This window comes from Otolemur garnettii, unplaced genomic scaffold, assembly GCF_000181295.1.
Source record: "Otolemur garnettii isolate 467f Iridium unplaced genomic scaffold, OtoGar3 scaffold00092, whole genome shotgun sequence".
NCBI lineage: Eukaryota > Metazoa > Chordata > Mammalia > Primates > Galagidae > Otolemur > Otolemur garnettii.
This window is the reverse complement of record NW_003852487.1, coordinates 3,426,717-3,450,132: the sequence shown is the minus strand read 5'-3', so window position 1 is coordinate 3,450,132 and position 23,416 is coordinate 3,426,717. Positions and strand designations below refer to the sequence as shown.

The 23,416-nt window shown below is 51.5% G+C and overlaps 1 protein-coding gene across 1 annotated transcript; it reads left to right on the top strand.

Moving 5' to 3' along the window:
* The first annotated feature begins 11,757 nt into the window (after positions 1 to 11,757).
* Positions 11,758 to 22,237, top strand: AMZ1 (archaelysin family metallopeptidase 1). The gene is made up of 6 exons (XM_012808682.2): positions 11,758 to 12,061; positions 13,510 to 13,677; positions 18,353 to 18,481; positions 18,771 to 18,940; positions 19,723 to 19,899; positions 21,677 to 22,237. The coding sequence occupies exons 1-6, from the start codon at positions 11,758 to 11,760 to the stop codon at positions 22,235 to 22,237; spliced, it is 1,509 nt and encodes a 502-aa protein (XP_012664136.2).
* The last annotated feature ends 1,179 nt before the right edge of the window (positions 22,238 to 23,416 follow it).

The following is a 23,416-nucleotide window of genomic DNA, read 5'->3' as shown; positions in this document are numbered from 1 at the left end:
CTTGAGAAATGGCTGCCTGGGAAGTATCTGGCAGATGGCAGGGTCCTTAGTGTTAGCTACATTTGGCCTTTCTACACTGGTGAGGATGCAACTCCAGGGCCAGCTGCTCCAACTGCTGAGATAGGGAAACTGAGGCCAAAGCAGACCTTAAGACTGGCAGGTGGCTGGGGGCCTGCTCTGTACCCCTGCTGGGGATAGGCCTCAACCCCACCACTTCCTGCCTGAATGTTGCTTGCTATACCCCACCTCCCTGCCCACTGTTCAGGTAGCCTCAGTGCCAGGCTGTGGAGGTCCTACTTAGGCCAACTGTGATGCCTGTGCCTTTGCCCCAAGCCCCATGATTCCCCTGTGATGTGGCCTCTCCTCCCCTCTGGTGTCTCCTTCCCTGCACCTGTCCCTCCAGACTCACCAGCAGCTTCCTTTTGCCCAGAGGCTCTGCATGTTCTGATTGCTGGGCCATGCTTACTTTGTTTCCTCAGCCCGGCCTGGCCCCCATCCCTGCCCCTTGATCCAATTTACCTGGCTGTGTTCCAGGCCTTGGCCCTTTCCCAGATACAGTTCTGTCTGGCTGTATCTTTACCTGTAGCCCTTGAGGGTAGGTTCCAGCTGCAGAGAGCCAAGGCCTGTCCTGCAGCCCAGTCCCCAGCACACTGAATGACCAGCTCCCATAGCTGAGGACCTATTACATGCCAAGAACATTTGTATGGGCTTTTCTAAGCCTTGAAACAATCTGTATGAAGCATTTTCCTGTCTGTAACTTGTAAGAGTTTCCTCCAACAGCTGAAACAAATGACCACACATTGGGGGGCTTAAAACAACACAAATTGGCCAGACATGGTGTCTCACACCTGCAATCCTAGCACTCTGGGAGGCTGAAACTGGATGATCGCTTGAGCTCAGGAGTTCAGACCAGCCTGAGCAAGAAGGAGACCCTGTTTCTACTAAAAGTAGAAAACTCAGCCAGGCATGGTACAAGGTGCCTGTAGTCCTGGCTAAAGTGGGAGGATCACTTGAGCCTAGGAGTATGAGGTTGCAGTGAGCTATGATGATGCCACTACACTCTAGTTAGGCTGACAGAGTGTCTCAAAAAAACTCCACAAATTTATTGTCAGAAGTCTGAAATCAAGGCATGGGTAGGGCCATAATCCCTCCAAAGCTCTAAGGAAGCGTCCTTCCTCCCCCTGCTTTTGGTGGCCCCGGGCATTCCCTTTACCCCAATCTCTCCATCTCTGCCTCTGTCTTCTGCCTCTGGCCTCTCCCTGTGTCTCTGTGTCCACTTTTATAAAGACATTTTCACTGGATTTAGGGCCCCTCATAATCCGAGGTATTCATATGTTGTGATCCTTTAATTATATCTGCAAAGACCCTTATTCCAAATAAGCTCTCACTTTGAGGATGTGAGGAAGCCTATCTTTTGGGGGCCACCATTCAACCCACTATGGGCAAACTGAGGTACATCAAGGTGAAACAGCCTCCCTAGGCCATCACTCTCTTTAAGTTCAGGTGAGCCTAGGTCGGAGGATGGCGATGAGGATGAAGGTGGGGGTGGGATTCTTTGTCCTCTGGCTGAGAGGACAGAATCCACATGTTACCATTCATTTCTAGAATAGACTCAGACAATATGGCTTCAATCAGGGTGGTCTGGAGCCAGTGCATCCCATGAACAGGGCTGGTAGGGCTAATGGGATACTGGCTGCCTGAAGCCTCAGCTGCCCACAGCTGCCCTTGCATGGGCATGACAGTGTTCACCTTGGGTCACCTGAGAGGTGACTTGCTCACCGAGATTTCCAATTTCATGTGCTGACTGGGCAGTCAGAGGGGATGCCACCCAGGCTTGGCATAAAAGTTCTATTTGAGTGCTCTAGTACCAGCAGCTGTAGTGCGATGTGGGGGAGGTGGATATTTCACAGCCTCTCTGTAATAAGCAGCTTTCAGACAGAGAGGGCATCTTCTCTCAGCTTCCAAGTCTTCTGTCCCTCATAGAAGTAAACTGGAAAATCCTTGCAGCTACATGTGTCTAAAATGTGGTGTTTTGAGCCAGAATATATTTATAGGCATTTCAGATACCTTTGTAGAGATTACTGGAAGCAAGATTGTTTATCCTGGTCATATGTGTGATAGAGACCAGGAGACAAGAAGATGTCCCATACCAGGTGACTGATCCCTAAAACAAAACCCAGTTTGGATCACCACAGTGGAGGTGACGATTTCTGGCTACTAATGGGTGTAAAGTGACAGAGCCACCTATGGGATGAAATATGTGGTATAAATCCCTTTAGATATGTACTTAAATGTGGAGGAAAAAATACCAGAAGGATGTTTGATAAGAAGTTAAGAGAGGTTACCTCTTGACAGTTGGATTATGTGGTTTTCCTTTTGCTTTTATTTTTCATAATTTTCCAAATTTTCTGAAATGGACACCTATTGTTATGTCATCATTTCTTGAGGCTTAAGGAAAATTCCTTTGCAATGTTGGGGGATGATGGTGATGAATCCCTCGGCCATCTGTGGGGGTGCTGCAGAGGGCAGGGGCACTGCAGAGGGCGGGGGCATTCCTGTAGGGTTAGGTAGAGGGGTGGGCAGCTGGCTGAGCCCAGAGAGAGCCATCATCAGAAAGGTTCTCAGAGAGAGAAAGGTCAGCCCAAGGAAGAGGCCTTTGGGCTCTGACTGGAGGACACAACAGGCCTTCACAGCAGGGGCTGGGCACCAGCTGCCCCCTTCCAGGGTAGTTCTTTCTCCTTCGGGGGTGGCTGGCAGGGGGCCAGGGCCACACTTTCAGCTGGCCTGGCAGAGTGGGGTTGCCTATCCTCATGGCTGCTGACCTTCCCAGAGTACCTGGAGCTGCTGTCTGCCCAGCACTCTGGTGACTACTCCTCATCCCACTCTGTGAGGACCACAGGGATCACTTGACAGGGGAGAGAACCGCACAAAGATGAGAAATGACATTTCTAGGTCTGGCAGCCCCTAAGCAGCAGATCCAGAATCCAGGTGCTTCTGGGAATCCAAGGCGGGTGGATTGCTTGAGCTCAGGAGTTCAAGACCAGCCTGAGCTAGAGCAAGACCCCATCTCTAAAACTAGCTGGGTGTTGTGGCGGGAGCCTATAGTCCCACTGCTCAAGCAGCTGAGGCAAGAGAATTGCTTGAGCCCAAGAGAGTTTGAGGTTGCTGTGAGCTATGACACCACAGCACTCTACTGAGGGTGACAAAGTGAGACACTGTCTCAAAAGAAAAAGAACAACCAAAAGCAGATGCTTGACTACTGGCTCTGAGCTTGGCTGGTCCCTGACCCTGTGGTCCAGGGTGCTTCTGGTACCCACATGGGCTTCGTGGGAAGTCCCTTCAAAAGCTTCCCAGACAGGGCCTACCTTTAGTCAAGGCCCTAGGCAGGAGCGGTGGTACTCAACCCAACTCTACCTGCCTGGTCTCAGGGCTCTGCCTCCTGCTTCTCCATGCCCCTGGAGGAGGCATCTACCCACATACCAGCAGGATAGGAGACAGCACCCCAACTACTGGGAGAGAGACCCTGATGGTTGGTTCTAGCCACATCAGGGCCACAATGACACAGAAAGCTCTCAGGGCTGGCCCTTCTGAACATCTGCTTACCCCTTTTTCCCCAGCACCTGGATTTGGGCCCACAGAAGGGGCAGGTGTAGGCAGAGCCAGAGAGTTGTGTGGCTATGGCCTGAGTCATTTTCAGGTGGAAACGAGAACAAGTTAGAATGGGATCACTGTGTTGCAGGAGGGAAAGAAGAGGGAACCGCCAGTGCTCTGGTCCAGTGGCCTGAGAAGTGTGACAGGTACAAAGGCTACTATGTCTCCCCTGCACCCTCTGTGCTTTGTCTCATGGAGACTCTTCCACAGCCTGCTAAAGCCGCACTGTCATGACCACCATGTCCTGGAAGAGGGAAGTGAGACTCAGAAGGGTGCGTGACAATTCTTCTTGCCTGGGAAGGGTCTTGTGGCTGTGTTAGCCTCCTGGAGCTCTCGAGGGGAAGAGGACATGCGAGTGGTCCAAGGTGGGCTGATGGCCCCTCTAGCTCCTGCTCCAAAGACTGGTCTCTTATAGAGGCTGCATGGACAAGGGCTGCCCTTCCTGTCTCCCAGGACACAGCCCCCCCCCCAAAACTGAGAACAGAAGGATGGTGTCTATGCACCACATCACTCACTCTGCAGCTGTTACTGACCTGTCCACTGTGCTGCCCCCTGTCTCAGGGACACAGCCAAGCTGCGAAGCAGCACAGGCCCTAATTAGGTGGGATAGCTCTAGCTCCAGCTCTATCTGGGCCTGACACTGTCGCACTTCTCAGGTTTTCATCCATAAAATGAGGACAAAATGGGTGGTTCTGTCACAGCTTGTTATGAGACTGACCTGAAATAATACAGTTAAAGGACATGGAGAGTGCTCAAACACATCATTGCACTCAAATGGTGAGAGTCACAGGAAAGGGACGTTTCTGGGGAGCGATGACAAAGCTGAGCTGTCTCCTACTCCCCTGCCTGCCCCTCCCCCGAGTACTTCCCAGGGTGTGTGTGTGGGGTATCCTACCAGAGGAGGGTGTGGGCCCTCCTGCTGCTGGCCCTGCCTCCCCCGCTGGGGTCAGGTGGTGCTGACCTCACGTCAGTCACTCTGGGAGCTCCTCGTTCTCCGAGCTCCGCCGGGTGCCCACGGACTCTGTTGGCTCCGGAGGGCTGCGAGGTAGGGTGGAGGTAGGGCGCAGGAGAGGGCCAGGCAGGGGTGGGGAGGCGGTGGGCACCTCCAGCGACAGGGCAGCAGCGCAGAAGCGCCGAGAATCCCCCGGACTGCCGTGCGAGCTGGCTGCCGTGAGCGCTGGGCGCCGGGCGCTTTGGTACGTTGCTGTTTGGGGGTACCCAGCCGGGAGGCCTGTGGAGGGCGAGCAAGGAAGGGACAGGTGCCCCCTAAGCCACAGGAGTGGACCGGCAGCGGGAGTCCAGGGAAGGAGGCATTTCCCGGCCAGCAGGTGGGGGTGAAGCATCGTTCTGCCTGAGGACTCCCCGGAGCCCTACCTGCTGTGTGGGGAGAGGCTTCAGCCGCCCAGGGGATTGATGGAGAGCAAGGCAGAACGGCTTCTCAAAGCCAGAAAAGCAGAAACAGGGGCCACAGGAGCCAAACTTTCCCTCCAGGCTGAGTGCTTGACAGAGAAGGAAACTGTCAGGAGTGCAATTTGGGGCTTCCCGAACAGGGCTGATTAGTAGGAAGCTGAAAGTCTGAAACCAGCGGCCTTTGCTCTAAGCCCTTGTTCTAGGTCCTGAGAAGGGAGGAAACTGCAGCCCTGTCTGTGTAGCTGCTTGCAGGCAGCTCCAAGCACCTGAAAGGTTTTGGTGGCTAATGACCAGCCCTCATGGGCAGAGCGTCAGAGTAGCAGGAACCAAACCTGGTTTCTGGCTGGAGGCTGGGATCTGCCTGGTCAGAGGGGGCAGAGCAAGGGCCCTGGCGTGAGGCAGTCTGACAGCGGTTACCTGCGCAAGGCAGGGGACCCTGTGCAAGGACCTGCCCTTTCCTAGTCTTTGGATAAAAAAGAGGTAAGGAGAGGAGGGAGGTGCCGGAGAGGACAGGAAAGCCAGCTGAAAAGTTTGGCTCTGCATTAACCCATTTATGTCTCACATTCCATTGTCGGAATGGTAGTGTCACAGGAGTTACTTATGTATGCCCTCCTGCTCAAGGTCATCGCCAAAGTCTGATTTTCACACGTGTCTGCCTCCTGAGGGCATGTTGTTATCACATGCTGCACACAGTTAGTCACTGCTGCAGATACTGGCGTCTCAGCAGCTTCTCAGAAAGTGATGTGAATTTTCAGAAAATTTTTGAGGAATAATCCAAAGACGGGTAACTACCACTTTACCGTATTACACATTATCCTAGTAACTCTTTTCTATTACTTCTCTACTGGTAATTCTATTGTGTTGTAAAAAGAAAATACTGAAGTTATTGTTTTATTAGTTTTAGGTTCATTTTGCATGTTCCAGTTTTGGAGCACTTAGCAGAACTCTTGCCACTAGACTAATAGTAGCTTCCCCCTTTTCTACTTGAAATCATTTTACAAGTCTCAAGATGCCTTGAACTCTAAGTTTACATGGAATAACTGACCTGTTACAGACAGATGACAGCATAGAAACAAGTGCTATTCTGATACCACCACCTAAAAATGTCATAGCCCCTGCTTCTGATGAGGACTCAAGAAATGAAGAAGGTGGAACAATAAATAATCTGCCAGGTTCTTTGTTGCACACACCTGGATATCTTATTCAAGATGGCTGTGATGCTGCATCTCATATGCACCTGAAGATGTTTCTCTTGATGAAGTTCCATCTGCATCTACTGTGCAGCAACCTCCTCCAAAAAAAAAAAAAAAAAAAGAAAGTGACAAACATTTGTCACAAATGGATAGAAGCTGACCTAATGGCACAGCCTGTAGCATGTAGAGTTACAGAGCCACAACGATTTTTTTCACCAAAATAAGAAGTCCACAGAAATTCTTGAACTTTTTCTTGATGACAAGGTCATTGAACTCATTGTCACATACTCCAACTTATATGCTACAAGTAAGAGTGTAAATCTTGGCTTGACTAACTCTGAATTCAAATGTTTTCTGGGAGTTATTTTTCTGAGTGTTAGAAACTATTTAACTGAGGTTACCTCTCAGTTCCTAGAAGGTATGTGTCCCAGGAACAAAGAATAGATGTGCATAATGTCCTTGTTAGTGCTATCAGGAGATGTGACTGCTTTGAAACTATATCTTCTAATTTGCATGCTACTGACAATGCAAATTTGGACCCAAGGGACAAGTTTTTCAAGTTGTGACAGCTTATAAGTACACCCCATGAGAGAGGTGTGAAATTTTGTTCCGAATGAAACATATTTCAGCTTTGATGAATTTTGGGCATCACAGGTGTGAATAATCTATTAGAGGCAAGCCTATTCGGTTGGGCTGTAAGCTCTGGTGTGGCACAACACATCTGCACTACATTGGCTGGTTTCAGCCAAATCAGGGTAAGAACCCAAATACTAAACATGAGGAATTCGGTGTTGGTGAGGCACTTACAGAGGCATACCCTGGGCAGTACCATTTTGTATTTAACTTTTTCACCAGTAATGCACTTCTTGATAAGCTCAGTTCAATGGGACTTTAGCGTACAACAGGTACAGTGAGAAAGGATCACATCGACAAAGCTCCACTGGAATCAGATGTGGCTCTGAAGACAAAAGAATGAGGCACATGTGATTACCATATTGATGGCAAAGGTAATATTATCTGCAGATGGTATGACAATGGTGTTGTCCTTGTGGCCTCATCTGGTGCTCCTATCAATCCCCTGTGTCTTGTCAGTCGTCATTCCGAGAAACCAAAAAAGAAGATCCAAGTTCAGGAGCCAAACATGATCCAAGTGTATAACCATTTCATCAGAGGTGTAGACAGAGTTGATGACAACATTGGTAAGTGTCAGGCATCAACCCATGGAAAGATGAGATTCAAGCCCTCTTTTGTTCTATTTCAAATTGGTCTTACAAAATGCCTGGCAATTGCATAAACTATCTGATGAGAAGCCAAAGGATTTTCTGGAGTTTCATCGACGTGTGCTATGTCATTATCTGGAGACCTGTGGTCATCCTCCAGAACGTGGCTGAAGAGAGTGAACTTCTCAGAAGTGTAACATTGACTCATGTTATGATGGTGTGAATCATGTGATAGTCAAACAGGGGAAGCAAATGCAGTGCGCTGATGTCATAAGAACATCACTTTTCACTGTGAAAAATGTGATGTTGCCTTACATGTGAAGTGTTCTATTGCACATTGCACAGAATAGCAGGTGTCACCATCTCCTGAGGTAAGAAACATGATTTTATACGTTATATACAATGTAATAGTCGTTTTGCCTAGTGTTCCATTTTTCAGATGCTGTGTAACAGTGGAATAGTTTTTCTCTTCAAATTCTTGTTCCTTGAATTTTTATAGGTAACATATATAAATTTCATGCAAAAAATACAAAAATTTCAACCTCTGGCATAAGTGGGTTAATAGTGGCAGACTAAGTGTGACACACTTCTTGGGGGTGGGACACCACTGTGGCTGAGGAGGTCCAGTGCCAGGCAGAGCTGGGCCACAAGAACCCTAAAAAAATAGTGGTAGAGTAGAAATGCCATTGCTTAGAGGTGATGTCCCACCCTCTGTTTCCCTTAGAATGTCTCTGCTTGTGGAACTCCTCAGTGTGCTAAGAGTTGGGGACCCAGCTCAAGGCATGGCTTTGAAACCAGGCCCCACCACCTCCCAGCTGTGAAACTGTGGCCATGCCAGTTAACATTCCTAAGACTCAGTTTCCCCACCTGAAACATAGGGGCCACAGCAGCACCTGCAGCTCCACAAGTTCATGAGGCTTGAATGATGCGGGCAGTGTCAGGCCATGAGTGGGCATTGACACTTCAGCTGCTCTCATGGCAATAATTAGCAGGTGCGGGGAACAGGCCCTGGTGGGGCCCAGAGGACAGTGAGGATTCCCCATTTGAAGGTTTCCCTGTTGGAGAACCTTCACTCACTGCCACCCTTGCCAAGGTGGACAGGTTGGTACCCAAACTAATTGTGGTCCCCATCCCACAGGGACACACCCCCCTCACCACCACGGACATGTGTCAACCTTGGCTCACCACCAGCCCTGACTCTACATGAGATGTGGTTTTGTGCAGAAAGGACATGGCAGGATGGAAGGACTCAGGAGGCAGCTGGGGGGAGGGAGGGGGATTTCCCTTAATGACCCAGGAAGATGAATATGGCCACACACATGGCTTCTTGAAAGGAAAGGCTGTCCGGGCAGACATCCATATCCCAGACCCCAGAGAGCTGGCCCTGTGTGGAGGGATAGGGACTCATGCACTCTTGTGGCCAACCTGCAGCCTGCTTATGTGTCCTCCAGGCTGCTCTGTTTTCAGGCCTTGCTGAAATGTCCTATTTGACCCTCTAACCCTTGCTTCCTCTGAGCTCTGGGCATCTCAGGCTGGCTAGTCCCTGGTACTCTGCACCATGTTGCTGGTGGTGTTTCTCTGGTTTAGATTCCCATGCTCTGAGCACATTCATGCTTATCATGTACTAAGTGTGTGCAAACACCTGCCCCAGGGAGGAGGATTCAGAGAGAAAACAGCAGTTCTCAAAGTGTGTTCTATGGACCCTTAAGACTTCTATAGGCAACCCTTGAGGTCAAAACTGTTTTCACAACAATACTGAGCTATCTGCCTTTTCTTCTCTTTGTCTCACAAACATTTCTCTCACACATTTCTCACTGTTAACTCAGGCATAGTAAATACTGATAGATATAACCCATGTAAACAAAAGCTCTTTGGGGTCCTCAGCAGTTTTTAAGTATGTACAGTGGCCCTAAGATCAAAACATAAAGAACCGTGTGCGGCTTCCTTAGGAAACTTAGAAAGTGCATCTCGGCCACTTTGGCTGACCCGGGTGTGTCCTCGCTGAATCCCCCTGCAAACCCTCTGGTCCTCTTTGAACAACTGAGATGAGCCTGAGGTTTAGTCACCCCTGGGACAAACATGGCAGGACCTGTGAACTTTTGGTTAGAAGGCGTTTCTCCCCTTCTGAGGCTTTGCTGGGGTGGGGGGTTTGGCAGTGAAGCCCTGGAGCAGGGTCTGTGGGTTCTAAGATGGGGGGGTGCTAGCCCAAAGCCCCTACATGGGCAGGTCAGCAAATGAGCACTGGAGTGAGGGCCCCTGCCCTGGGAGTCCAGGTTCTGGGGAGTGCAACCCTGGGCAGGTGTCTGTCCCTTTCTGAACCTTACTCTCCTCATCTACAAGGTAGGTGACTACTGGTCACTACCTCTCAGGAATGTCATAGAGGTCAGCCAAGATGTTGGATCAAAAAATGATCTGGGGAGTTTTACAGTGTGGCAGATGTGAGGACAGATGATGAGTGGTCAGGGCCAGTCACTAATGGAATATTGGTGGCTGTCCCATTTTCACCTCCTCTGGAGAGCTGTGTGACACAGACTCTCCTGGGCACCTGGAAGGCTCTTGGACTGCTCCAGAGAAATAATTTGTAGGCCACTGTCAATTACAGAGAGAATAATTCTCAGCTGCTGCAGCTCTGAGGGAGTCATCTGGAGGTAACTGAGTGGTGAAGGGGCTTGCTCTAGGTGGGTGGGTGACAGTGCTTGTGAGCTGGGAGCAGGCCATGTGCCTGGCATCCAGAAACAGAAATAGGGCAGTGAGATGTGCATGGTGTCAGGTGCCCCAGATGTCAGCTGGGCACCTTCGCCTTCAGCTGGGACTAGCCATGCTCTCAGCAAGGGAGGCAGGCAGCCACTCCCTTTTCATCTGGGAGGAAATTAAGGCACAGGGGTTAAAGGTCAGAGGGCCAAGTTCATGCCAGGGCCCCACATGGCATTGAGGGTGTTCAGGATTCAAGGGTTTCCTGAGCGTCTCCTCTGTGCCCAGCCTGGGGGTCCCTAGTGGCCAGGGACTTGCAGCCCACTGATTGCTCTAAGTTTATGGGGATGTCCCAGGTGATGGGGAGACCTGGTGGGCCTGATGCCAGGCCCAGATGGGGGAGCAGCTGGGCTTCCTGGGGCCCTGCTTGCAGCCCCCTCTCCACCTCCCACTGGAAGGCCAGCTGCGGTTCTCCACCTTGCTCTGAGTGGAGGCCTCCCGAGTTCTGCATGATGTGGCCCCATGTGCCCCCTGCCCTTTCTCCCACATTCATTCCCACCACACTGGAACTTGCCAGTGTGTCTCCTGGGCCTCTCTCACCTTCCTGCTGCCTGGGCCACTCTGGCCTGCCCTCCCCACCTCCCTTTCCCTGAGTCTTTCTTCAGATCTCACCTTCTCCTTGGAACCTACTCTGGGGTCACCCTCCTGAAAATGGCAACTCCAGAACCTAGCCCACTCTGCTCAGGGGACAGGGGGGCTAGATGATGGGGTATCCCTGGGTGATGGGAAGTCCCGGGTGATCAGGAGACCCAGGTGATGGGGAGGACCTGGTGACGGGGAGGTTCTGGGGGCCCTAAGTGTTGGTGTCCCTGGATAATGGGGGGGGCTCAGGTGAGACCAGAATATATACCACAAAGGAGAGGGCTCCCTCCGGTGTTAGAGGAGTCCAGTGCTGGGGTAGGTCTCTCCTCAGATGTCCCCTCTTTCTGAGGCTCAAGACTGGGTGGATGGTGGGTGAGAATCCCTCTGGGTCCCTGGCCTCATGAGAGTTCCCACAGAACTGTGGCCCTCTAGGGTTCCATGGAGACATCCCTGCTGAGGGGAGAGTACATCCCCATGTTCATTTCTGGATTAGGGACCAGAAGGAAGAAATGGAGTTGTGTCTCCCTTGGTGGCAGTGCTGGTCCTGAAGGTAGACCAGGCACCCTCTTAGGCACTCCTCCTGTGTTGCTGCTCCTCAGGCCTGACCATCAATGGCCATATAAGGTCCCAGAGGAAGCCATACCTTCCTCTCTTGTGTGAGACAACGGGCCTGTGTGTACCCAACAGTGACGGGGCATCTCTGTATGTCCCATGCAGGGTCCTTGTGGGCCTGGAGGTGTCCATGACTCCCCTCACTGTGGCTGAGGAGGTCCAGTGCCAGGCAGAGCTGGGCCACACAGGCCTTTGGACCAGCGACCCTCGGCAGGGCACCCCAGGCAGCCACTCTGATCAGCACAAGGGAAGATTCGGAAGAAATCTTGGCTGTCTCTCAGATGGTCCATGGGCAGCAGCGGGGGCTTCCAGGAGTGGCCAGACCCTTCCTGCCTACCATGCTGCAGTGTAGACCAGCCCAGGAGTTCAGCTTTGGTCCCCGGGCCCTAAAGGATGCCCTGGTCTCCACTGACCCGGCCCTACAGCAGCTCTATGTCTCCGCCTTCTCCCCTGCTGAGAGGCTCTTCTTGTCAGAGGCCTACAACCCCCAGAGGACCCTCTTCTGCACCCTGCTTATCCGCACGGCCTTTGACTGGCTCCTGAGCCACCCTGAGGCCCCTGAGGATTTCCAGACCTTCCACGCCTCCCTGCAGCACAGGAAGCAGAGCCTGGCCCGGAAGCACATTTACCTACAGCCAATAGGTATGGGGGAGCCAACCCAGAAGGACCAGGTCTATAGAAAGCATAAAATGTGTGAGGGGGGCTCTGTGCATGGGCCCCAAGCAGGACTGACGTGGGGAAAGATGGTGCTGGGTGTGTTCGGGTCTCAGGGACTCAGGGGTAGAGGCAGGAGGCCTGATAAGGTTCAGAAGGGCCAGAGCTGTGGGCTGTTCCACATGCAGATGCTGCCTTGTCCAGATGTGCATGCCCTTGGCCACATCTGTTAAGCTAGTGCTGTGCCAGGCTCTGTGCTGAGTGCTTGAGATCACTTCCTTTTTGGGGTGCTGAGATTAGGATCAGCCCATTTCGCAGGCAAGGCCACTGAGGCCAAGAGAGGAAGTAACCAGTAGAGACAGGATGGAACGCAAGACTCTGTGACCCTGAGGTTATGTTGGGAGATGCTGGGCTGGGCCCTAGTGTGGTCACTGTTGCTGTCCTCCAGAGCTCTGTGTCTGGCAGAGATTGGGTGACTCAGGATGGACTGAGGGCTGAGGCAACAGGTCCCACAAGGGATGGGCTCGGCCAGGTACAAGGAGTGGGCAGGCCAGGCAAGCCACTGCTTTTCAGCATGCTAAAGGCAGGGTGGCAGTGGCCCAGTAGAAAGAGCACACAGGCGTGGCATGTGGCTCTGGAGTGGAGGAAAGGGCTGGCATTAGACTTCTGTGAGGCCAGTGTGCCATGCCATTCCCCTTGGGCTGGCACCTTGACAGCATCCAGGGGAAGGCAGAATTTCACCTTGTTACCAGTCCCGTGGTCCATGTAGCTTTCTTTCTTTCCCTGGGACAAGAGTCCTGAAGATGTCCAGTGGTCTCACTATCCATCACCCTGAAGCCAACAGATTTGCCTATAGATTCTGCCTCCTAAATGGCCATGGAACCATCTTCTTCATTTCAGAGCTGTGCAGATGCACAGCATCTTGCTTAAACACAGGTTTGTGTGTGCAGAATAGGGCACAGCTCAGGAGTGTAGCGGGGCCTGGCTCTGTGTTTCTAAGCAGTTTCTGGTGAGGCCAAAACTCTTGGCCTGGGGACCCTGTGACTACTTTCTCACTGGTCTCCTGGCATCCACCCTTGGTCTGTGCCCATCTGGTATGTCCATGGTTCCTCCCTGCTCTGAGAAGCTACTCTAGCTGCACCCTGCACCCCACGTTCCCTCTCTGCTTCAGACGGGCTGGCTTTCTGCAGCCATTAACCAGCCCCTGACTTGTTTGCTACCCCAGCTGCCCTCACCTGGTCTGAAGTCCCTGACCCTTGATGGGCCCTCCCCTACTGTGCCCTCCCTGAGCTCACATGCAATTGTGATTACTGCCTTTCCTCTGGTCATCGCTCTTACCTCTATATTCCTCCTTTTTTGACCTGTTTTAACTTCCTGGGGAGTGGACCTGAGGGTATGGGGCTCAGTGGGGCTGACGGTACTGCTCTGTTCCCCAGATCTGAATGAGGGGCCGATGGGAGGCCTCCTGCTGGACAGCCTGCGCAGCTGCACAGAGGCCTTCTTCCCGGGCCTGCGGGTCAAGTGCCTGCCCTCTGTGGCAGCCGCCTCCATCCACTGCTCCTCCCGCCCCACTGGGGACTCTGACAGGCTCCAGCTCCACACAGGTGAGTGAGGATGGGCACAGCTCAGGCCAAGGGAGGCCAGGCCCCCACCATTCAGCAAAAGGCCCTTTCCAGAGCCTGGGGAGGAAAGAAACCTTTGTTATTTTTTTCCTTTTTGGTGGGAAGCATCTATTTCCCAACCTCCTTGGAAAAGAGGACTGGAACAATAAGTTCCTTTCCCATCCAGAGGGTATCTGGAGACTTATTCATACAGTCCAGCATCCATTGGAAAACTCCAGAGCATTCTGACACGTGAAGCAAGCCCTTTTATGACTACTCAGCCTCTCTCCAGCCTTTTGTCCTTGTAAACCAATTTATATGTGTCTAGAAAACCCCTTCTTCCCCAAGCTCCTGCCCCTTCTCTGTGGGTTACTGGCAGGTAGAGAGAGTATGGCTAGGTTGAAAGGCATAGATGAATTGAAGGTTCTCATATAGATAGGCGACCCAGGCTCAAGTTTATGGAGATCCCCAAGTAGGGGCCGAGGCTCTATCTTTGTTTGTCTGCCATTGGTTAGGGAGTGAGTAGATGGACATTTTTCATCAGTTCTAGGAAACTGTCAGCTATTGCTTCTTTCTTTCACATATCACCTCTACCTCATTCTATTTCTCTTCTCCTGGGATTCCCATTAGATGTATATTAATCCATCTTTCTTTCATTTCTGTATCTTTTCCCTTGTATTTCTTTTTTGAGCATTTGTGCTTGAGTCTCAAGTCTATTGTCATCCTCTACTCTCTCTGTGGCTGTTCCTATAGTGCTCTTAAGCCCATATATTGATTTCCTATTTCAGTTGGCATATTTTTCAGTCCTATAGTTCCTAGTGGATTCTCTTTCAAATTAGCAGTGTCACTTTTACTTAGTTCCTAGTTTCTTGTTAAGTTTTTTTAAGTTCAGTATTTATGTTCATGAACATAGTTGCTTAAAAGTTTGTGTCTGATGATTCCTGTATTTGGAGCGCTCATGTGGCTATAATTTGTTATCCCTGCTAATTTTTTTCTCAGTTATCCTGGCTTATTGTGTGCCTTATCATTAATATTTTAGCTAGACATCCTATTTGAAAACTAGTTTAACTCCTAGAAGAACTTTTGGCTTGGAATGATAGTTTTCTTTTCCCTCTGCCAGGCACTTTTCCCTGACCCAGATAGTCAGTTGGGAAAAAGACATGAAACTTTCATGCCATTCTGATGACCCTCAGGAGTACAGTTCACACCCTTTCCTGGGTATGGCACTTTGTGGAGGCAGCCACAGTAGGGGACATGTCTTTAGGGTCACCCTGCCCACTCCCCCATCTCAGAAACAGCATAGCTTAATCTCTTTGAGCTCTAATCTCATTAGGTCTCTGATTTACTTAGTCATGTTTATTGGAGTATAATTTAGATAGTAAGATTCTTCCTTTTTAGTGGATAGTTCTTGGGTCTTGACAAATGCATAGGCCACATAATCACTGCCACAGTCATATACAGAACAGCTCACCACCCCTACCCACCAAGATTTCCTCAGGGGCCTCTGTAGTCAGCTTCTTCCTGTCTTAGGTGTTTTTAAAAGCTGTTCTTTGTACCTCACCCAGCTTTTTCTTCTATCGCTTCATGGAGGGTTGTTCTAAATTCCCTAGCAGGCAAGTGGGGGGTTGGTTTACGAGGAGCAGCTGGTATTTCCTTTCCAGGGGCATTGACAGTGCCCCCATTCCTGCTGGAGTTGACTGTCATCCCATGGTGGCACATTCCTTTTCTATGTCCCAGTCTTCAGGTTTGGTCACTCAGAGAACCAGCCAGCTCACTGGGGCACAGCTGATACCCTCCAGGCTTTGCCCACTTCCATGACCCAGCCTGGAACTCCCTGCCACACAGAGAGAGGTCCTACTGCCATCACTTCCCTTGCCCCTGCCCTGCAGGAGAAGGTACTGTCATAGCTAGTATCATTGCTTTCTGGCAGGTGTTCCTGAGAGATGTGGGGACATCAAGCCTCTGTCTGCTCCATGCTGAGGACTTTGGTACTTCAGAGATACCTCAGCACTGAGTCCCACAGGGGTTTCTCCTGGGTTTTCCACCTCTGCTGCGACAAACTGCTAAGCCCTGCACTTGAGAAGATGTGTGGAGTATGGGGAGGTTCTCAGAAAAACCACTGCTGGGATAGAAACTGGCCTGAGGAAGGTTGAGGAAGCAGATAGAACCCAGAGGTTATGCTGGCTGCATTCCTGTCATCAGGTTAGCTTGGTTTGGATCACTGTATTAGTTTCCTGGGTCTGCTGTAACAGAGTACCACCAACTGAGTGGCTTACACAACGACCTTTCTTGTCTGGCAGTTCCAGAGACCAGAGGTCTGAAGGTCTCTCTGGAGGCCCTAGGGGCAGTACCTTCTTCCTCTTCTGGTCCCTGGGGTTTTGGCCTTCCCTGGCTTGCAGATGTGTTACCCCAACCTCTGCCTTTGTCTTCATGGGCCCTTCCCCTGTGTGTGTCTCTGCTCTTCTTATAAGACACTGTCATTGGATGAGGGCTCACCTTGTGGCCTCATCTTAACTTGACTATGTTTGGAAAAACCCTATTCCTAAAAAGGTCACTACTACAGGTACCAGGGGTTAGGAATTCAACCTATCTTTTGGGGGGACATAATTTCATCCATAACTGTCATCATTACCATCATTATCATCTTCATAGGAAAAATTCCTTGGTCTCTCCTTTTATACCTCAGCCACTCTTTCCCAAAGTCGTGCCCCAGATCTGTGCTGTCCAAGATAGTAACCACTGGCTCGCCTTTTGAATATGTAAAATGTGGCTGATTTGAAATGTAAAATATTTACCAGATTTGAAACTTAACATAAAGAACATTGTAAGGAACTCATAACTTTAAAATGGTGGTTATATGTTAAGATAGTATTTTAGATATATTAGGTTAAATCAGATTTATTAAAATCAATGCAACTTATTTCTTCTTATTTTAAAATTAGGGAAATTTAAAGTTTTGAGTTCTGTGTTTCTGTGGGCCAGTGATGCACTGCACTTTGTTATAACTGACAGACGACGGCAGTGGCTCGGGGATCAGATTTTGTTAGTGAACCCCTCACCCTAAGGCCCCTCCAGCATCTGTAGCCCAGTCTCCCCCGCATAGACTCTGATGGCAGTCTGACTGTCTGGAAGCCACTTCCCTACCAATGGTCTCACTTGCCATCTCCCTGGGCTGTGATTTCATGGTTCCTCATTATCCTGGAGGAACCAGGAGGTGTGCCATTACCCTGGCACACCTCCTCCCCTTCTCAGGCCCACACTGGTGACACACAACGCCATCTGCCATGTGGCTGAACATGCCAGAGGGGTCTCTTCTCAGATGCATGGTCACAAGCCAGAGGGGCCTCAGTGTGCCTGGCAGACCCTGGCCTTCCTGCTTTCTCTCCTCTACTTTCTCCTGTTTCTTCTTTTCTGATTCTTTTTGCTGAGGAAAAACAACCAACCAAAGGAGAGGTTCTACACCTTCCTTCCACCTGCCCTCACCTGGGCTCCCACTTGGCTTTCCCTTGTCTTTTAGTGTCAGACCCTGGCTCCTTGTCGAGGCCACCCCACCTGCTCACAGACCCTGTTCCTATGCCCTTCCCTCTCCTGTCCTGGTATTCCCTCATCTTAAAAACTTCTTTGCCCCATGTGCCCTCAATTCTCATTCTATCTATCTGTTCCTTTTTATAGCAAAATCTCTTGGAAAATGCTCTTCTTTGCTGGCAGGCTCTGCCTCATAGGCCCTCTCTCTGCTGTTGCTCCAAAACTCCCTCTCTGTCTTCCTCAGGCCTCCGCAGCCACTCAGCTACCTCCCCCCCACCCCCAGGCTCCTCACTTCCCTGCCATCATCCTGTGCAGGTCAGCTACTGGGCCTCTTTCTGACTTTGTCCACACTGACACTCCTGACAGTGGTATTGGTCCCTCCCCTGCTGCTGCTCTAACAAATTACCACAAGCTGGTGCTGTAGACAACCACTCATGAGCCCAGTTGTAAGGGTCAGAAATTTTCCCAGCCTAAAGTCTTGGTGTTGGCAGGCCTGGCTCCTTCTGGAGGCTCTGGGGAGAATCTGTTTCCTTGCCTTTCTCCTTCCTAGAGGCTCCCATCTCCCAGGGTTCACAGCCCTCCTCATGTTTACAGTTGGGGCAACACCTTCAAATGTCTCACCCTGACCCAAGACACCTGCCTCTCTCTTGAGAGGGTACATGATTTGTATTGGGCTTACCTGGATGATCCAGAATAACCTCTCATCTCAAAATTTTTAGTCACAATGCTATCCCTTTTGCCACATGCATCCCGGGCTCACAGGTCTTAGGGGGCATCTCTGGAGCCATTGCTCAGAATGGTGGCAGCCTATCCCTCCTCAGCACTACTCATTGCTCAGCTGTCCCTTCATCATCCCCACTTGGCTGTCGATGGGCATCTCAGACCTGCCCTGATGATGGTTTGGGAAGTGGAGACCCTGTGGAGTAACCCACCCTAGCAGCCCAGGCTGGTCTGACTCTGAGGCCCTGGCCACGGCTCTCACACAGTCCTGAGGTCTTGGCTTCAGACCAAACCTCACTGACCCTTTCTGACTTTGGGAAGGGGCTGGTCCCTATGCAGGAGGAGGATGACAGAGTGTGCTTGCTGAGGGCCAGGACTAGAAGTCACAGGTCCCCAACTGCCTCCTGACTGTCCCCTGGTCCTTTCCCCTCAGACGGCATCCTGTCCTTCTTGAAGAACAACAAGCCAGGTGATGCACTGTGTGTGCTGGGCCTTACGCTGTCTGACCTGTACCCCCAAGAGACATGGAGCTTTACCTTCAGCAAGTTCCTTCCAGGGCATGGTGAGCTGGGGCCCCCACAACCTTCTCCTTGGGAAGGAAGCCTGGTGTGGCTCCTCAGTCTCTGTAGCCCTCACACAGCAGGGTGCCCTTCTGGGGGAAGGTCATTCATGAGTGTGTTCAGTTGCTCCTGAACAGCTGGGGCCACATGGACACTGGGGGGGGCACAGCAGGGCCTCCCAGGCCTGTGCTCCTCAGACTGTGTCTGGGTGGCAGGAGAGGAGGCAGATTTGACAGTGGGTTCCCCAGACCCAAGCTGCCCCTGAAACACTTTTTTTTCACTTCTCCTCAGAAGTGGGTGTCTGCAGCTTTGCTCGGTTCTCAGGGGGATTCCTGAAGTCAGGGCCTAGCACCCCTAACCGGACCATGATGGAGGCAGCAACAGATGGTCCTGAGACCCCCCTGCAGGATGGAGGCTGGGCCTTGGACTTCACTGCCCTGGGGATGGTCCAGTGCTGCAAGGTAGGCACTGTGGCTGGGGGCTGAGGGTGCTGCCCAGGGGACCAAGAACATGGTATGGTAGGCTGGGCACAGGGGTTCATGCCTGTAATCCTAGCACTCTGGAAGGCTGAGGTGGGTGGATTGCTTAAGCTCATGAATTCGAGACCAGAAGAGTGAAACCCTGTCTCTACTAAAAATAAAAAGCTGAGACAAGAGGATCTCTTCAGCCCAAGAGTTTGAGGTTGCTGTGAACTATGATGCCATGGCACTCTACCCAGGTCACAAAGTGAAACTCTGTCTCAAAAACAAAACTAAACAAAAACCCCCCCATGGTACAGGGAGAGGATGGGGTAAACTGAGAAAGTGCAATTGAAGGACATGAGCAGATGCTGGGTTGGGCAGTTCATTGTCCAGTCCTTGCTATGAAGGGGATGGTACCCTAACTTGATGGAGTGAGGAACCAGGGCTCAGAGATGCCATATGTTTTGCCCACAGTCACACAGCTATGAAGTAGCAGAGCTAAGATTAGAATCCAAGTCTGTGTGGCCCCCAAGCTCCCTGCTGTGCAGCTTCCCCAGAGCCCACCACACCAGCTCACTTTTCTCCCTGTGGCCCCAAGTAGGCTTTGGGCCCAGCTGAGCTAGAGCTGCCATCGGCACCCTGTGCAGCCCAAGGCGGGGATGGGGGATGCTTGGGCGCTTCCTGGCACTCTGGCCTTCCCCAGGGCACCAAGCTCCTGGACGGGCTTCTGAGGTTGCCCAGGGCTTGGGCTGCAAGGCAAGGGCCATGGTGACCTCCCCTAGGTCACATGCCACGAGCTCTGCCATCTTCTCGGCTTGGGGAACTGCCGCTGGCTCCGCTGCCTCATGCAGGGAGTGCTCAGCCTGGATGAGGCCCTGCGGCGGCCCTTGGACCTCTGCCCCATCTGCCTGCGAAAGCTGCAGCACGTCCTGGGCTTCAGGCTCCTCCAGCGGTATAAGGTGAGTACGTGGCCCGTGGGGCTGCCCGACATGCGCGGAGGGCTGCGAGAAGTTCCGCGAGCGCCACCTGGAGACCACCTGGTGGAGGGACAGTGCGGCGTTCCCCTCCCTCTGCCTGCTGGAGGCCCTAGGGCAGGGGCTCATCCTTATCCCTGACCAAAGATTGTTTCAAAATCAAGAAACTGTACTCCGAGTTCAGAGTGCAAAGGCCAATGGTATTTTTCTTTAAACTCATCTTTGGATGAAAACAAGTTATAAGTTTTTGAATGAAGGTTCAAGAGCTAACAATGACATAGCTTTAGCTTCATTTTAAAACTGAAAGTTTAAAGGAACCTCATCACATGCGGTTTTGGGCAGCCCCTGCTCCTTCTCTTTGAGGCTGGACAGCTGGACTGCAAAGGGGCGGTTTCAGGGGATGAGTCCAGGCACTTGGGTCCAGGTGTTCAGGCCAGACAGGGAGTAGTTCCTAGGCTGGGCTGGCTGGATGCCCTGGAGGGCTGGGCCCTGCTCCTGTCATTCCTGCCTCTAAATTTGGCACAGGCTGCAGGTCTGTGGACCCCATTGAGTACCCTTGAAGTAGAGACAGGGGCACCCGCAGATCACAGAGCTTCAAGGGTGCTTGAGGAGATGCACATTCCCCCTCCCCCAGTTGGGAGGCCCAGAGGTGACCTGGCTGTGGTGTGGATCCTGTCTCAGTGGATCTTCTGCAGGATGGGGTAGTAGAGTCTTTCCACCTGCAAAGGCTAGCTGCCCTTTCTTCCATGCTCAGTCAAGGGCAGCTCTTAGTATTAGCATGAAGCCATATAGAAAGCTCAGTCTGCAAAAAGGGTTGAGATTTCTCACTTTCTCTCCTTCACTTGGGATCTTGTTCAACTATCTGACATGAGCTGATGTAACTTTTATATGTCCCCTTGCACACCCCAACCAGGAATCCTCCCTTCCCCATGACTCCTAACCTGGTAACTGGTCCCTGGATCAGTCCTGAATCTAAGTGGGAGGCCAGGGTTCCCACTTTCAGCATGTCAACTCACGTGACTGTGGAGGGTTCTTTGGGGAAGAGAGCAGAGACACAGGCACTCCAGGGTGGCCCAGCCATCTGGGGGGAAGGCTCTGGAGACCCAAGAGTACCCTGGGCCTTCCTGGCTATTATAGGAGGGGCAGATGTGGGATCACCTGCTGTCCCTGGTTGTCTGGCCACCCTGACTACTCTGGCAGGTGCTGGAGAGCTGACTGAGGGCCTGGCTGCCATTTGCAGCAGTTGGTGAGGTGTCCTGTCAGAGAAAGTCCTGATCTACAGCACCTGCCCACTTCCCTGGTGTAAATGTAGCTGATCTCAAGCCACTAACACAGTACTAAGAGCCAAGGAGGCAAGAGGTGTGTGGTGGCCATGGTTCTGTAGCATGTCCACTGCATAGATGCAGAGAAAAGTATAGAAAACGGAAGTAAGGAGTTCTGAGTATTCACTTTGCTTAAAAAATTTTTAATTATGACTAATTATGAGCTTTTCACAATTTATTTTTGCATCAGTTAAAACTAGCTTTCGAAGTCCCTAAAAGGCAAATAGGGGGCTCTTGTGTACTGGTGCACTTGGCTCCAGCACAGCCTAGATTCCCGTCCCAGAGACTGCTGGCTGGAAGGGCCCTCACATCACCCACTTGACATTTGCCCCTGGGTAACTGACAATATGGGCCCCCTTTGGAAAGGAGCTGGGTTTCCTTGAAGCTGGGTTGACAGTTGCCTGTGCAGAGAGAACTCAACCTGTGTTTCTCTCTTTTAGAGACTCCATGCCTGGACTCGGGTGGTGGCAGAGACATGGCCCAGCCAGGAGGCAGGGGAACCGTCTGTATTGGAGGATACCCTGCCCACCAGTGCTGACTCAGGCTTGTGCTGTGAGAGTGACTCGGAGCCCATTAGCAGCCTGTCAGAGCCCCTCACGCCTGATGCCTGGAGCCACCCTTGCTCCTTGGGGCCAGAGCTGGAGCCTGAGGATGGGCTGGGCTCCCTAGGAGCTTCGGAGGCTCCCCTGCTGCTTGGGGGCCCTGTGGAGGCCATCAAAGAGCATGAAGGGTGGCTGGCCATGTGCATCCAGGCCTTGGAGAGGGAAGGGGCCGAGGAGGAGCTGGCACAGGTGGATCAAGCTGTGGATGCCCTTGATCGGTGGGAGATGTTCACAGGGCGGCTCCCAGTCACCAGGCAGGACCTGTCCCATGGCCGAGACAGTGTGGGGTTGCGCAGGGTGCTTGGGGGCACGTTCTCCTCCCTGAGGAGGAGGTTGAGTGCACCCAAGCTTTCCAGGGCGGAGTCTTCACCCTGTTGCCAGGAGGGAGAGGAGGACTAGCACAGCATGGACCTCCCTTCCAGAAAAGCCAGTGGCAGCGTCCTTTTTCCCTAGGACACTGGCCATCACTGTTCAGTGACCAAGGGTGCTGTGGATACAGCAGGGATTAAAAGGAAAGGTCCTCTTTAGGAGCTGCAGAAGGTCTGTCTTCAGAAGACTCTTTAACCTGTGTCCTCGCCAGCAGCCCCGGGGCCTGTGCCCTGCCCTCTTTGCCTTTCATTGAGCAAAATGGACTTGGCTATGGGTGGGCAGAGGCTTCTTCCTTGATGAGGCAGAAGGAAACTGTGTGCTTGTTGTCTCCTTCCAGGTTGGGGAGGGATGGGCCTGCTATCTTTTTGCTTATTTATAGCCAGGACTGGAGAGGCTGTCCTAGGTGCTCAGATAGGGGTGACTAGGGGGAAGTGCCATTGCACACCTAGTTTCCAAGGCTGGTACTGGTTGGTGTCCACTCAAAGGGGAAGTGACAGGATTTTATTTGTTTCTAAAGTATCAACCACACACATACAGAGCCACTTTCTGTGACACCTACGGCATTCTGATCCATGAGCGTCTCTGTGAAAGCTCTGGAGAATGTGCCCACTGTGCTTTGCCCTCCTTCTTACAAATGCTGCAGCAAAGGTGGCTGTCTCCTTGAAGTGTAATAGTGTATGTGTGACAGAGGCCACCTACTCCCAGGCTGCTGCCTGCTGTGACCTGCAAGAGCAAAAACCAACCCCAAGGGTGTTCTTGGAACAGTTTCCTAACAAAGGCATCTGTGCTGTCAGTGTCAATCAGGTTAAGCTGGGGACAGTGCTGTTCAAATCATCTGGATCTTTACTGGCGTTTTTTGGTCTAGTTTTATCAATTGGTTAGAGGGGTGTTAAGACATCCAACCATGGCTGTGGTCTTCCTTCCATCTATGTCTTCCTTTAATTTTGACACATTTTCCCTCATTGTTTCAAAGCTCTTTTATGCCATACACATTTGATATGTTTCATGGTGAATTGACCTCTTTATTGACATCATCAAATGTCTCTGTTGACACTAATGTCCTGCCATGCAAGTGTCTCAGGGAAAGAAACTTCCAGCTCAGATAGCAGAATCCCTTCAGTGTGATGAGGATGGGAAGAGGCAAGAACTGGGAAGTCTGTAAATTTTGTAGGTAGCTTAAATACTTTTTGGGGACCTTCTACGTAAAAC

Excerpts from the sequence above, each read along its gene's own strand:
- AMZ1 (XM_012808682.2), top strand. The coding sequence starts at position 11,758 with ATGCTGCAGTGTAGACCAGCCCAGGAGTTCAGCTTTGGTCCCCGGGCC. Across the intron at positions 13,678-18,352 it reads CAGGCTCCAGCTCCACACAG|ACGGCATCCTGTCCTTCTTG; the intron begins GTGAGTGAGGAT and ends CTTTCCCCTCAG. Across the intron at positions 19,900-21,676 it reads GGCTCCTCCAGCGGTATAAG|AGACTCCATGCCTGGACTCG; the intron begins GTGAGTACGTGG and ends TCTCTCTTTTAG.